Source organism: Pituophis catenifer, unplaced genomic scaffold (genome assembly GCF_029215685.1).
Source record: "Pituophis catenifer annectens isolate HBS135680 unplaced genomic scaffold, rPitCat1.0.hap2 SCAF_14, whole genome shotgun sequence".
Classification (NCBI taxonomy): domain Eukaryota; kingdom Metazoa; phylum Chordata; class Lepidosauria; order Squamata; family Colubridae; genus Pituophis; species Pituophis catenifer.
In genome coordinates this window covers 16091693-16105053 of record NW_027256894.1, presented here as the reverse complement: position 1 = coordinate 16105053, position 13361 = coordinate 16091693, and the positions used below count along the sequence as shown (strand labels likewise).

At 45.8% G+C, this 13361-nt stretch overlaps 1 protein-coding gene across 1 annotated transcript; it reads left to right on the top strand.

The window, feature by feature from the left end:
- The first annotated feature begins 3051 nt into the window (after positions 1 to 3051).
- On the top strand, positions 3052 to 12946 carry AFG2B (AFG2 AAA ATPase homolog B). Its single transcript, XM_070953456.1, has 8 exons — positions 3052 to 4143; positions 4562 to 4747; positions 6600 to 6755; positions 7794 to 8003; positions 8754 to 8981; positions 10030 to 10164; positions 11625 to 11750; positions 12689 to 12946. Exons 1-8 carry the CDS (start codon positions 3070 to 3072, stop codon positions 12830 to 12832), a joined length of 2259 nt encoding a protein of 752 aa, XP_070809557.1. The 5' UTR covers positions 3052 to 3069; the 3' UTR covers positions 12833 to 12946.
- Positions 12947 to 13361: the final 415 nt, after the last annotated feature.

Here is a 13361-nt window from a genome sequence, read left to right as displayed (position 1 = left end):
GGCTCTGGCCAAATTGTTACTTTTTTCCAAAGACAAGGTAAAGTTTCCGTTATTATTCATCCTCTACCCAGACAGTAAATAAGTAGCTTTTTTTTCCTCAAAAACAAACACACGCTTAATCCATCTCGGAAATCCTTTTAACGTTTAGCATCAACAACAACAAAAAAAATCCCCGCCAATTTCTGCTCCTCAATGACGTCACTCACAGAGCCCCACCTGCATTCCATTATTAAAACGCACCCAGCCGCCCCGCCCCCTATTTTTTTTCCCCCAATTCTGCACCGCCCATTCGAGGGCATCATCCAATCTCCAGCCTTCTTCTCCTGCCCGGCCCGACTCCTCCCTTTTCGGGTGAGAGCGTTTCAGAGCCCTTTTCCTATTGGACCGAGAGAACAGCCACTCAACCGATCCAAGCATTTGCGTTCGCATTGATGGGCAGGGCGACTAGCCAATTACGTTACTTCCTTAACTCCAAGCAGTCCTTTTGCAGCAACACGTTTTATCTTTCTTTTTATTTCTTTTTTTATCTATTTTTCTTTCTTTTTTTCTTTCCTTCTTTCCATCCTGTCTGCAAAGACGGAAGGCGGTTCCACCCCCACCCACCTTTAGCCTACTCCAGCTTTGATGAGGTCAGTATTTAGATTGCTTCTTTTGCGTTAGCTTTCCTTATGATGTGAGCTAGGAACTCTGGGAATTGTAGTTTCCAGTGCACCAGAAGGCTCATTAGATTGATAGAGCCATGTGCGTGTGCGTTGCACGCGGTTTATTTATGTTTGTGTCCTTGTTGGAAGGCTTTGTGATGAACTGCACGATGGGTGGTGTGCATTGAGGCTTTGCAGAACAGCACTTCCTTGATAATCTGAGCCAGCGTGGTTAACCCCCTTAAGACGGTTTTCTGCATTCACACGTTCTAGCATATGATGGAGTTCAGTCTGTTGTAGGGATGCAGACTTTGCTGCTGAAGGTCCCAAAGCTGCTCTATCCTGACTCATGTTCTTGGCTCTTGTAGGAAGTTAGCACTCACCCCTTTCCTAGAAGAATGAAATATTTTAGGAAATATTAAAAAGGCAGAATATTATGTTTCCCTGGATGAGAAATGGAGAAGCATGTTTTAAAGACGAAGCAGCTCCCATCTTCCTGCTCCCTCCCTTTGTCAGAGGCAGAAACTCAATCTTTGTCAATGGACCATCATCTGCAACACAATAGGACCCATCTAGCAATAGAAACTAACACAATAGGACCCATCTAGCAACAGAAACTCACCACATGGCACCTGGGAAGATTACATCAGCCAGCAAGGCTAGCTAAGACCCCACCCACTGGGAGTCTGACAACCAATCAGGATACTCTTCTGGGGCCCCAGAAAGGGCATAAAATCCGGGGACTCACTGCATCTCGCCCCTTTTCTGTTCAGGAACTCAAACCATGTGATCCTGTCCACCATTAAACCATCTTTCCAAGCAGTCTCCATATTTCCAGTGTCTTTTTCCCACTTGGAGCTGAACCCAGAAGGATATTTCTTCTTACATCCTTCTAACCAAGCCTTATTCCTGGGGCAGGGGTCCGCAACCTTAAACACTCAAAAGAAAAGGTGACCAACTTTTTTACAATGAGAAGGAGGACACGTGCGTGTGTGCCGTGTCGTGTTTTGGTAAGAAGTAAGCAAAGCTACTTGCGCGCGGCGCACTCTTGCGCGCGGAATACTCTCTTGAAACAATTCTCCTGTGCGGAGCACGTGCGTCTCATGATTGCGTCTCACCGCACTGTACCGAGCCTTGACAAATCGTCATGTGAAATACAAATACATCACATCGCACGCAACGGATCGGATCGGATCGGATCGGCATCGATTGAATATGGAGATTTACAGATTAGTCTTCAAATATCGAAAAGGAGGACATGTAGGAGGGAGAGGACAGAACTTACAAAAGAAGGACTGTCCTCCCTAAAGGAGGATGATTGGTCACCTTATCAAAGAACAATTTGGACCCGTTTCCCACAGAAAAGAAAACACCGGGAGCCGCAAAACCTGGGTGGGTGTGGCTAACTCAATGTTACTCCCACCCAGTCACATGACACCACCACCCCCAGCCACGCCTACTCAGGTTTTGTGGCTCCCGGTGTTTTCTTTGGGAAATGGGTCTCTCTCTCCCACCCACCCACCCTCTCATTTCTGTTTTTCTCTCTTTTTCCTCTCCCTCTCTCTCTCTTTTTTTCTCTCCTTCCTCTCTCTCATTTGTTTCCCTCTCTTTTCCTTCTCTCATTCTCTCCCTCCAGCTCTCTTATTTCTCTCTCCCTCCCCTTCTCTTTCTCATTTGTTTCTCTCTCTCTCTTTCCTCTCGCTCCTCAGCTGTGGGCCTGTTCCCCTTTCCATCGTACCCTCCTCCCAGATCCCATTCCCACCCCGCCAGCCCTCGTGTTAATGAGATTGGCGTCGGCCACGGCTGGATTGAGCCAGTGTCTCGGGGCGGAGAGTAGGTTGCGCGATCAAGTCGGCAGGGAGCCGCAGGAGAGGGGTCAAAGAGCCACATGTGGCTCTGGAGCCGCTGGTTGCTGACACCAGTCCTGGGGCAATACCTGGAACATATTTTCTTGCCAAACACACACACACACACACACACAATTAACACGGATGTGGTTGGCCTCTGCCTTCCTCAAAATGTGCTTTCATCGTTCCAATCTAGACTACAGCCCTAAACTAAGGTTGTTGGGAGTCAGCAACATATCAGTTTAATACATAATCACAATTTCTTGGCAGACGTTTCAATGGCCCAACTGGGTAACATCATCAGTGATAAAAAAGGAAGTCGGGTTTCCTTTATTTTTATATGCATATTATTTATAATAATATTTATTGATATACATGTATTATTTTTATATATGGTTTGCCCTGTCAGTGTTGCTGGGAGGGTTCTTGGTGGTTCCTTCTTTAGGCTGTTGTTTACGGTTGGCTTGTTTGTCTGAGTTGATAAGCTTCTTGACTGGAGTATCGTTTTACTTCTTACACTGTTTTTGTTTTAAATGATTCAGGAACCTGCCCTGCTGCCCGATCCATGCCTGTCCCAGAAGATGGCTCTATTAAAGCTGCTTCCACCGGATCCAGAAGATGAGGGCAGCCAGCGGTGCAGGCTGGGTCCTGCTGCATTCGCCTTGCTAGGCGCTAAGCTGGGCTCTTTGATCAAGATCACCTTGCCCAGTGGCTCTTGCCTGTGCACGGCCTGGCCAAGGCACGATTCAGCCGATGGCTACCTGCAGCTCGACCTCAAATGCAGGACTTGGGGATTAAGAGAAAGCCAGCTGCGAAGGAAGACCGTGAGCATGGACCAGCTGAGAGTAGCGGCCTGCCCCAAGTTAAGACATGTGACGGTCCGAGTCGTCTTTAAAAACCAGGCCTCAAAAACAGCTCTTCCCGAAACGACGCTTCCGGAAGTGGTGCGAGAGCTTTTGAGAAAGACCTGCGTGGCGCGCCATCACGTCGTGACTTTCCCCCCAATTCTGGGCAATCCTGTTGAGTGCCTTGAAATATTGTCCATTGGACTGTTCAGCCCGGAAGAAGCTGGCTTGATTACCCCCCAAACCAACGTCCACATTAAAGAGACAATCACGTTGGAGAGATACGGTCGCCTGATGGGGGACGGTTCGAAAATCCGGGTGGCCGGCTTGGATGAAGTCAGCCAGGCTTTGAAAGAAATGATTGAACTGCCTCTGCGTTTCCCGAACAGCTTCAAAACATTAGGCCTCTCAGTCCCAAAGGGAGTTCTTTTGGTGGGGCCGCCGGGAGTTGGCAAGACGCTACTGGTCAAGGCAGTGACTGGAGAAGTCGAGGCCTGTCTGGTAGGCCTCAGTGGCCCTGTGGTCTATGGTTCGCGGCCTGGTGAAAGCGAGGAGAACTTGCGACGGGTCTTTGAGCAAGCGAGAGAACTCTCCATCGAAGGGCCCACCGTCCTCTTCATTGACGAGATCGATTCGTTGTGTCCCAAGCGGGGAGCTTCCGGTCATGTCCCTGAGCATCGCTTGGTGGCTCAATTGCTAACTCTTATGGATGGATTTAGCCAAGGACATGGGCTGGTCATTGTAGGGGCAACAAACAGGCCAGATTCCCTGGACCCTGCATTGAGGAGACCAGGCAGATTTGATCAGGAGGTACGTAACTCATAGTTGTGCCTTCCAGTCACAGGGGGAGAGGGAGACAGAGAGAGATACAGAGAGAGGGTGAGGGAGAGAGAGAGATGTCAAAAGAGTTTTGTGGTTCCCGGTGTTTTTTAACAACCGGTTCTCTGTCCTAATGACTGACTGGGTAGGTGTGGCTAGGGGGGGTCATGTGACTGGTGAAAGTGAGTGATGTCAAGTTGGCCACGCCCACCCAGGTTTTGTGGCTCCCGGTGTTTTGCTTTCTGTGGGAAACGGGTTCAAATGGCTCTTTCAGTGTTTAAGGTTGCAGACCCCTGACCCGGGCCTTTTGAGATCTGGTTCAAAGTAAGCTCTACTTGCCCTGGGTTCAGGGAGCCTTTGTGAGTCTTAACGGTTAACAAAATGCCCGTGTTTTCCATCCGTGCTTTAGATTGTCATTGGGAGCCCAACCTTGACGCAAAGGAAGTCTATTCTGCAGCTGATTACCGCTGGCATGCCTGTGTCAGACAACGTTGATTTGCTAGAACTGGCAGAAATAACACCGGGTTTTGTTGGGGCCGACCTCACCTCGCTCTGCAGAGAAGCCGCCATGCAAGCCCTGTTTCGTAACTGCACAGTAAGAAGCTCTTTCGCATTTCTACAGATGTGTTGGATTTCAGTCTCTCTGTCTCTCTGTCCGGCACACAGCTGGTCTCTTCTATCGGATACTGGAATGCCTGACATTCCCTCGGTTACTTCAGCTGAGGCTCAGAAGGCCAATCCCAACTGTTTAAACCGAGGATGTGTTCGTACATTGCATAAAGGCATTATTTGGTTTTGGTTTAATGGGTGGATCCCATAACCATGGTTTGTAAACCATGTTCTATGGCAGGGATGCTTAAATCCAGCCCGCGGAGCCAGCCTGGAAATATCAAAGGACCGGCCCACAGTGCATTTGCAGACCACAACGGCTCACGTGAGGGGGCCCCGTGACCCGTTTTCGGCCTTCCTGGCCTCCTGCAGCGCTCTGCCAGCCAAAAACAGGCCCTGTGGAGGCCTGCACACGGCCCATTTTTGGCTGGCAGAATGATGCTGGCGGCCAGGGAGGGCAAAAATAAGGCACAGGGGGGCCGCGTGCTGCCCCCCTGTGCCCCGTTTTGGCCGGTAAAGTGCTGCAGGAGCCATTTGTCCTGCTCTCCGCCGGCCCGCAGAGAAAAACTACAGTGCCAATCCACCCCTCAAAGAAATCCAGTTTGATACCCCCGTTCTATGGCATAGCATACTGTGGGAATGCAGCCTATTTGGACTTGTTCCATACAGTCTCCAGTCTGGTTTCTTTGCTTTTCAGCTCCACCATCCTTCCTTCTTCTTATTATATTGTTGTAAATAGAGTCTTTGACGTACAACAGCTCATTTAATGAGCAAAGCTACAACGGCACTGAAAAAAGTGACCCATGATCGTTTTTTACACTTGCGACCGTTGCAGCTTCCCCATGGTCACATGATCAGAATTCAGATGCTTGGCAACCGGTTCCTATTTATGACAGTTGCAGGGTCCAGGGCAGGGGTGAAATGCTTCTGGTTTGGACCGGATCACCCGATGGTTCGGAGAACTGATAGCAAAAATCCCTGCCCCCGCCCCCCACCATGCCCAGCTGAGCCACACGATCATCAGAGGCTTTTTTTTTTTTTTTACTTTTAAAAGCATTTTTTCTACAACCTTTTCCAACGAAAAAATGCTTTTAAAAGTAAAAAAAAAAAGCCTCTGATGATTGTATGGCTCAGCTGGGATCGTCAGAGGCTTTTCAAAGCAACCTCTTGGCCAAAGAGGTGGTAAAAAAAAATGCTTTGAAAAGTCTCTGACGATCCCAGCTGTGTTGCCTGATCGGCAGAGAGGCTTTTCAAAGCATTAGAAAAAAAAATTTTTTTTAAAAAAAAAAGTTGGCCATGCCCACCCAATCACATTACCATCATCACCACCAAGCCACGCCCACAGAACCGGTAGTAATAAATTTTACATTCCACCCCTGGTCCCGGGGTCATGTGATCAGCTTTTGGGACCTTCTGACAAGCAAAGTCAATGGGGGAAACCAATTTCACTTAACAACCATGTTACTCACTTAACAAATGCAATAACAGCTCACTTAACAGCTGTGCCAAGAAAAGTCGTAACATGGGACAAACTCACTTAACAGTTGCTTCACTTAGCAACATACAATTTTGGGCTCAGTTGTGGTCGTAACTTGAGGACTACCTGTAACAGAAATTTGCCCAGTGATGTTAGCAAGGCAGTCTCTTATGTTGTCACGAGCTTCCGTTACACCAATGGAATGAAATTTTGTTTTTCTAGAGAAGCAGATGTAATTGTGGGATTTCCCCCAGATGATCAACGAATTCTAGATTAATGGGATCGTCGACAAGTCAGAAGCTTTATTCTGTCGCTCAAAAGGGAATCAATGTTTTCTATTTCTGTTCGCATTTGTTTTCAGGATTCAATTTGCCCGGTTGAGATGTCAGACTTCCTCGAGGCCCTGAAAAAGATCCAGCCATCATCTTTCCGAAGCGGAATTGGGTTAACAGATTTCAAGCCCGTCTCATGGGATCAGATTGGTGGCCTTGAAGACGTGAAATTAAAATTAAAACAGGTAAGACTTACAGAGCAGAGTCTGAAATGAAGAATATTCTGGTTGGTCTCCAAAGAGGTCAACCAGATTTCCGTACTTAATACATTTGGATAAACCCAACCTGCATTCAAATAGTCTTCAACTTCACCACCACAATTGGGAAAATAATTTCCATGCTAAGCAAGGTGTTTATTGAGTGAGTCGCACCTGATTTTACAACCTGTTTGGCCATGGCTGATAAGTGAATCGCTGCAATTAAGTAATTCAAACGATCGTTAAGTGAATTCATCTTCCCCCATTGATTTTTTTTGTCGGAAGGTCATAGTGATCACATGATCAGATGCTGCAACTGTTGGTTGCCAAATGCCCAAATTTTGCTCCTGTGACCTTAGGGAAGCTGCAGCAGGTGTTCGGTTGTTAAATCGCTTTATTTTAAAAAGAAAAGTTGTTGCTCTCCTCACAAAGCAGACTAAAAATCAGAATGAGAAAACGTTCAACGTATCTTGCTGGGGCACAGAATGCGTGCAAGCCCAGTCCTAAAAAGCCACGGTTTATGATTTATCATATTTATCAAGGGACGCGGTGGCTCAAGGGATAAGACGCTGAGCTTGTCAATCGAAAGGTCAGCAGTTCAGCGGTTCGAATCCCTAGTGCCGCGTAATGGGGTGAGCTCCCATTACTTGTCCCAGCTTCTGCCAACCTAGCAGTTTGAAAGCACATAAAAAATGCAAGTAGAAAAATAGGGACCGCCTTTGGTGGGAAGTTAACAGCGTTCCATGTGCCTTTAACGTTTAGTCATGCCAGCCACATGACCACGGAGACGTCTTCGGACAGCGCTGGCTCTTTGGCTTTGAAACGGAGATGAGCACTGCCCCCTAGAGTCGGGAACGACTATCACATATGTGCGAGGGGAACCTTTACCTTTACCTATGATTGATCATGATCCGTGACTCCAGGCAATTGTGGCTTGCTCATAAGACTGGTTGGAAGGTGAATTGCCTTGTAGGGTTATTAGTCTGAGAAATTCACGTAAGGTTCTGTTCTTTTCATGATTTGCAGAGCATCGAATGGCCCATAAAATTCCCAGAAGCCTTTATCCGGATGGGGCTGGCCCGCCCAAAGGGCATCCTTCTCTATGGACCGTCTGGTTGTGCCAAAACGATGCTTGTGAAAGCCGCCTCCTCCTGTTCTCATTGTTCCTTTCTGGCTGTGAACGGTGCTGATCTCTTCTCACCTTTGGTCGGAGAGTCAGAGAAGATTTTGTCTCAGGTGCGAGGTTTTGGTTCCAATGGGGACTGGAAGCACAGGTAGTCCTCGACTTACGACCACAATTGGGCCCAAAATGTCTGTTTCTGTTAAGTGAGATGTTTGAATTAAGTGAGTTTTGCCCCCCTTTTACGATCTTTCTTGCCACAGTCGTTAAGTGAGTCACCGCAGTTGATAAATTAGTAACATGGCTGTTAAGTGAATCTGGCTTCCCCATTGATTTTGCTCATCAAAAGGTCACAAAAGGAATCACATGACCTTGGGACACGGCAGTGGTCATAAGTATGTGTCAGTTGTCAAGCACCTGCGTTTTGATCGCATGATCGTGGGGATGCTACTAAGTTAGGAAGTGTGAAAAACGGTCATACGTCACTTGTTCAACTGCTGTTGTAACTTTGAAAGGTCACTAAATGAACTGTTGTAAGTCGAGAACTACTGTCATTTATTTCACAGCTGATAGAATTCATCATCTTTTAATGACCCCATAATCCCTTGCGGGGTGGAGTCTGGGCAACTGAATGGAGCTGAATATTTACTGGCCGGATGCCTTTCCTGTCGCCAGTGCGGAGTTTTGTTCAGCAGATATATTCTCATTGTGCCCAGAGAGAGAAATATCTGCTTCTACCTAGAATCGAACTCCCAGCCTCCTGATTGTGAGGCGAGAGCTCCACCTTTAGGCCACCGCACCACTCCACTGATATTAATAGGCTTAGCTATTTGGTTCTCTTCTGTTTTTCTTTTTTCCCCTCCAAGGTATTTCGTCAAGCAAGAGCAAATACTCCAGCAATAGTTTTCCTGGATGAAATTGATGCGATCCTGGGATCCCGATCGGGAACTAAAACTGGGTGTGGCGTCCAGGAGAGAGTTCTTTCCGTCCTTCTCAATGAGTTGGATGGCATCGGAGTCAAGTTAACTGAGCGAAGAGGAAATAAAGCAGAGATGGAAAATGAGAGTCAAGAACCAGCTGAAAGTGATAAAGAGGTATATAGATAGACATATTAGCAATAGCACTTAGACTTATATACCGCTTCATAGTGCTTTTACAGCAGTGGTGAAATGTAAAATTTGTTACTACCGGTTCTGTGGGCGTGGCTTGGTGGTGGTGGTGGTGTAATATGACTGAGTGGGCATGGCCAACTGTTTTTTGTTTTTTTTTTACTTTTAAAACCATTTTTTCTACAACCTCTTCAGCCAAAGAGGTTGTTAAAAAATGCTTTTAAAAGCCTCTGATGATCCCAGCTGACTTGCCTGATTGGCAGAGGCTTTTTTTCCCTTTAAAAACATTTTTTCTATAACCTCTTCGGCTGAAGAGGTTGTAGAAAAAATGCTTTTAAAAGTCTCTGGTGATCCCAGCTAAGCCGTGCAATCATCAGAGCCTTTTTTTTTTACTTTTAAAAGCATTTTTTCGGCTGAAAAGGTTGTAGAAAAAATGCTTTTAAAAATAAAAAAAAAAGCCTCTGATGATTGCGCGGCTCAGCTGGGCAATGTGGGGGGAGGGAGGGATTTTTGCTACCAGTTCTCCGAACCACCTGCCTCCATCGCTACCGGATCAGGCGATCCGGTCCGAACCGGGAGCATTTCACCCTTGGGTGAAATCCTACCAGTTCGTACCAGTTCGGGCAAATCGGTAGTGATAAAAACTACTGGTTCAGTTGAACTGGTAGTTAAAAAAAAGCTACCGGTTCCTCCAAACTGGTATTTCCAATGATCAGCTGTGCTGGAGGGTTTAGCTTTGCTAGAAAGCAGGAAATCCTGCTTTCTAGCTAAGCTAAATCGCGCGGCACAACTGATTCCCCCTCTTGCTGTTCTACTTACCTTCCTAAGCCTCCTTTTGGCGCGCACTGCGCATGCTCACACAGCACTCATTTGGTGCACACTGCACATGCGCACACAGCGCACACTTGGTGCACGGCGAGCGAACCAGTAGCAAACTGGTTCAGATTTCACCACCGATCTAAAGCCAAGGAAAAACCGGGATGGTTGAAATAGTTAAATGGCTAACAGTTCCTCATTTCTATCAACTTGCTAGTTAGAACTTCAAGAAGTTTTTAACAAAGATGTCATAGTCGTCGCTGCAACAAATAGACCAGACCGGTTGGATGATGCTTTGTTACGTCCGGGACGCTTAGATAAGATCATCTATGTCCCACCGCCAGATGAGCAGGTATGGCGTAAAACTGTAGATGATTTTTGAAATCAAAAAGTTCATTATGTCTAAATATTCTGTTTTGGGTGAGACATGACATATTGGAGCAGTGCTGCTCATTTCAGACATCCAGTATTTGAGGGGCTGCCAAAAAGAAGAGGGGGTCAAATTATTCTCCAACGCACCAGAGGGCAGGACAAGAAACAATGGTTGGAAACTAATGCAAGAGAGAAGCAACCTGGAATTAAGGAGAAACTTCCTAACAGTGAGGACAATTAACCAATGGAGCAACTTTGCCTCCAGAAATCGTTGGGCACACCATCACTGGAGGTTTTTAAGAAGAGACTAGACGGTCACTTATCTAAAATGGTATAGGTTCTCCTGCTTGAGCAGGAGGCTGGACTAGACGACCTCCAAGGTCCCTTCATGCTCTCTTCTGAATATATACATCTTTACTTTGAAAGATATTGGCTGGGCTTGTACATCATCGTAAACTGTGATTTATTTAACTTTACTTATTGAAGTCAATAGCAATAGCCCTTAGACTTATATGCCGCTTTACAGTGCTTTCCAACCCTCTCTAAGCGGTTTACAGAGTCAGCCTATTAGTCCCAACAATCTGGGTCCTCATTTTACCCACCTCAGAAAGATGGAAGGCTGAGTCAATCTTGAGCCTGATGAGATTTGAACTGCCAAATTTCAGGCAGCCAGCAGTCAGCAGAAGTAGCCTGCAGTACTGCACTCTAACCACTGCGCCACCATGGCTCAACACTGGCTAAAGGTAAAGGTTCCCCTCGCATATATGTGCTAGTCGTTCCCGACTCTACGGGGCGGTGCTCATCTCCATTTCAAAACTGAAGAGCCAGCGCTGTCCGAAGACGTCTCCGTGGTCATGTGGCCAGTATTACTAAACACCAAAGGTGCACGGAACGCTGTTACCTTCCCACCAAAAGTGGTCCCTATTTTTCTACTTGCAGTTTTTTACGTGCTTTTGAACTGCTAGTTTGGCAGAAGCTGGGACAAATAACAGGAGCTCACCCTGTTACGTGGCCCTAGGGATTCGAACTGCTGAACTGCTGACCTTTTGATTGACAAGCTCAGCGTCTTGGCCACTGAGCCACCGCGTCCCTTCAATACTGGCTAGATTGACATAATAGGCTGTGATAAACACTACTTTATAGAATATAGTGACTAAAGCCACATAACACACTAAGCCACAACAAAACAAATGCATCGGGCATACTGAGAAGTGTGACCCTCTCATCCTTTCAACAGACCATCATTAAGAAAAAAAAATAGTTTTGTGCAGTGTCATCGACGTCTAATCCATACAACCATATGTTTGACCGACACTGCATGCATTGCAGTTTTTTAAAACTCATTTGGAGGAGGGTGTCTTTGCTTTTAAGAGTGTGTAGATCATAGCCTCTAAAACCAGTCAAATAACTCTCTGCCTCTTTCGTGGTGTTTTAAAATAGGGAAGGCTTTCGGTTCTGAAAATCTGCACAGAAAGAATTCCGATAGATTCTGAGGTCTCCTTAGCAGATATAGCAAGTCAAACCAATATGTTCTCTGGAGCTGATCTTGAGAATCTCTGTAAAGAGGTAAGTCATTTTTAATTTGTAATGCCTCAGTGTCAGGATTTAAAGGAAATGGGGGGGAAGACTAGTAAACAATTTTGTGTGTGTGTGTGTGTGTGTGGCCTAGAAGCCATCTTTTGCATTGGGCCTTCAGGCCTGCCATGTTTACTACTGCAGGAAACTGGGAGGGGGGATTGTATGGAGCAGGGGTGATATGTAGTCATAATAACATCCCTTTCTCAGAGAGTCAAGGACATCTTGCCCTGCACCTGGAGGGGTGTGGCTGAAGGCATCTCCAGTTGGGACAGTGCATTGATTGGACCATGTGATGGACATGTGGGTGCTGGGCAGGGACTTGGACTTTCTTTTGGGTGGGGAAAACCTGGAAGCTTTCAGATTCGGGTTTTCCCAGATGTGCCAATATGACATCTCTAATAAAATGGAACTTTGTTACTTGGAATCCTGACAGTGTGTGTGTACAGGTAGTCCTTGACTTAACAGCAGTTCATTTAGTGACCGTTAAAAGTTACAACGGCATTGAAAAAAGGTGGCTTATGATCGTTTTACAATCGTCGTAGAATCGCTGAGGTCATGTGACCAAAATTCGGACACTTGGCAACTGACTCATATTTATGACGGTTGCAGTGTCCCAGGGTCATGTGATCCCCTTTTGCGACCTTCTGACAAGCAAAGACAACAGGGAAGCCAGATTCGCTTAACAACTGTACCACAAACATCTGCAGTGATTCATTTAACAATGGGGGGGGCGAGAAAGGTCGTAAAATGGAGCAAAAAATCACTTAACAAATGTCTCGCTTAACCCCAGAAATGTTGGGGGACGATTGTGGTCATAAGTTGAGGACGACCTATATATGTATATACGTTTATGAAGATTATTTTTATTTCATTTATAATGTGTGTTTTTCCTATTTTATTTTTTATTTTATTTTATTTACTTTTAGGCTGCTTTGCTAGCATTGCAAGAAAACAAAGTGGAAGCCACAGCTGTGAAATATAAACATTTTGAAAAATCCCTGGAGACTGTAAAGCCATCGGTAACTCACAAAGAATTGCAATTTTATGAAAAATTGTTTAGAATTCAATAATATAATCGGCAAAGCGAGTACATACCAACATATACAAATATTTTCACCTTCAACAATAAATTGAAAGATTTGTAAAAAAAGGGGGATGGAATAATGAAAGGAGAGTAGCGTAAATGGCAGGATGCATTTTTTTTTTTTAATTTGATTTATATGCCGCCCTTCTCCGGAGACTCAAGGCGGCTTACAATGCGTTAAGCAATAGCCTTCATACTTTTGTATATTTATATAAAGTCAGCTTATTGCCCCCACAAACTGCGTCCTCATTTAACCTACCTTAGAAAGGATGGAAGGCTGAGTCAACCTTGAGCCTGGTAAGATTCGAACCTGCAGAAATTGCAGGCAGCTGTGTTAATAACAGGGTGCATTAAACCACTGTACTACCAAGCCAACGTATTTTATTCGGCTTTCCAGAATTGTTCAATGTATGCACCACTGCAGTTCAAACAAAATAAACCATATTCTTATTTAGTGTGATGGATAAGTCCCGTCATAGAAAGAGTGCAGAGAAGAGCAATCAGGATGTTTAGGG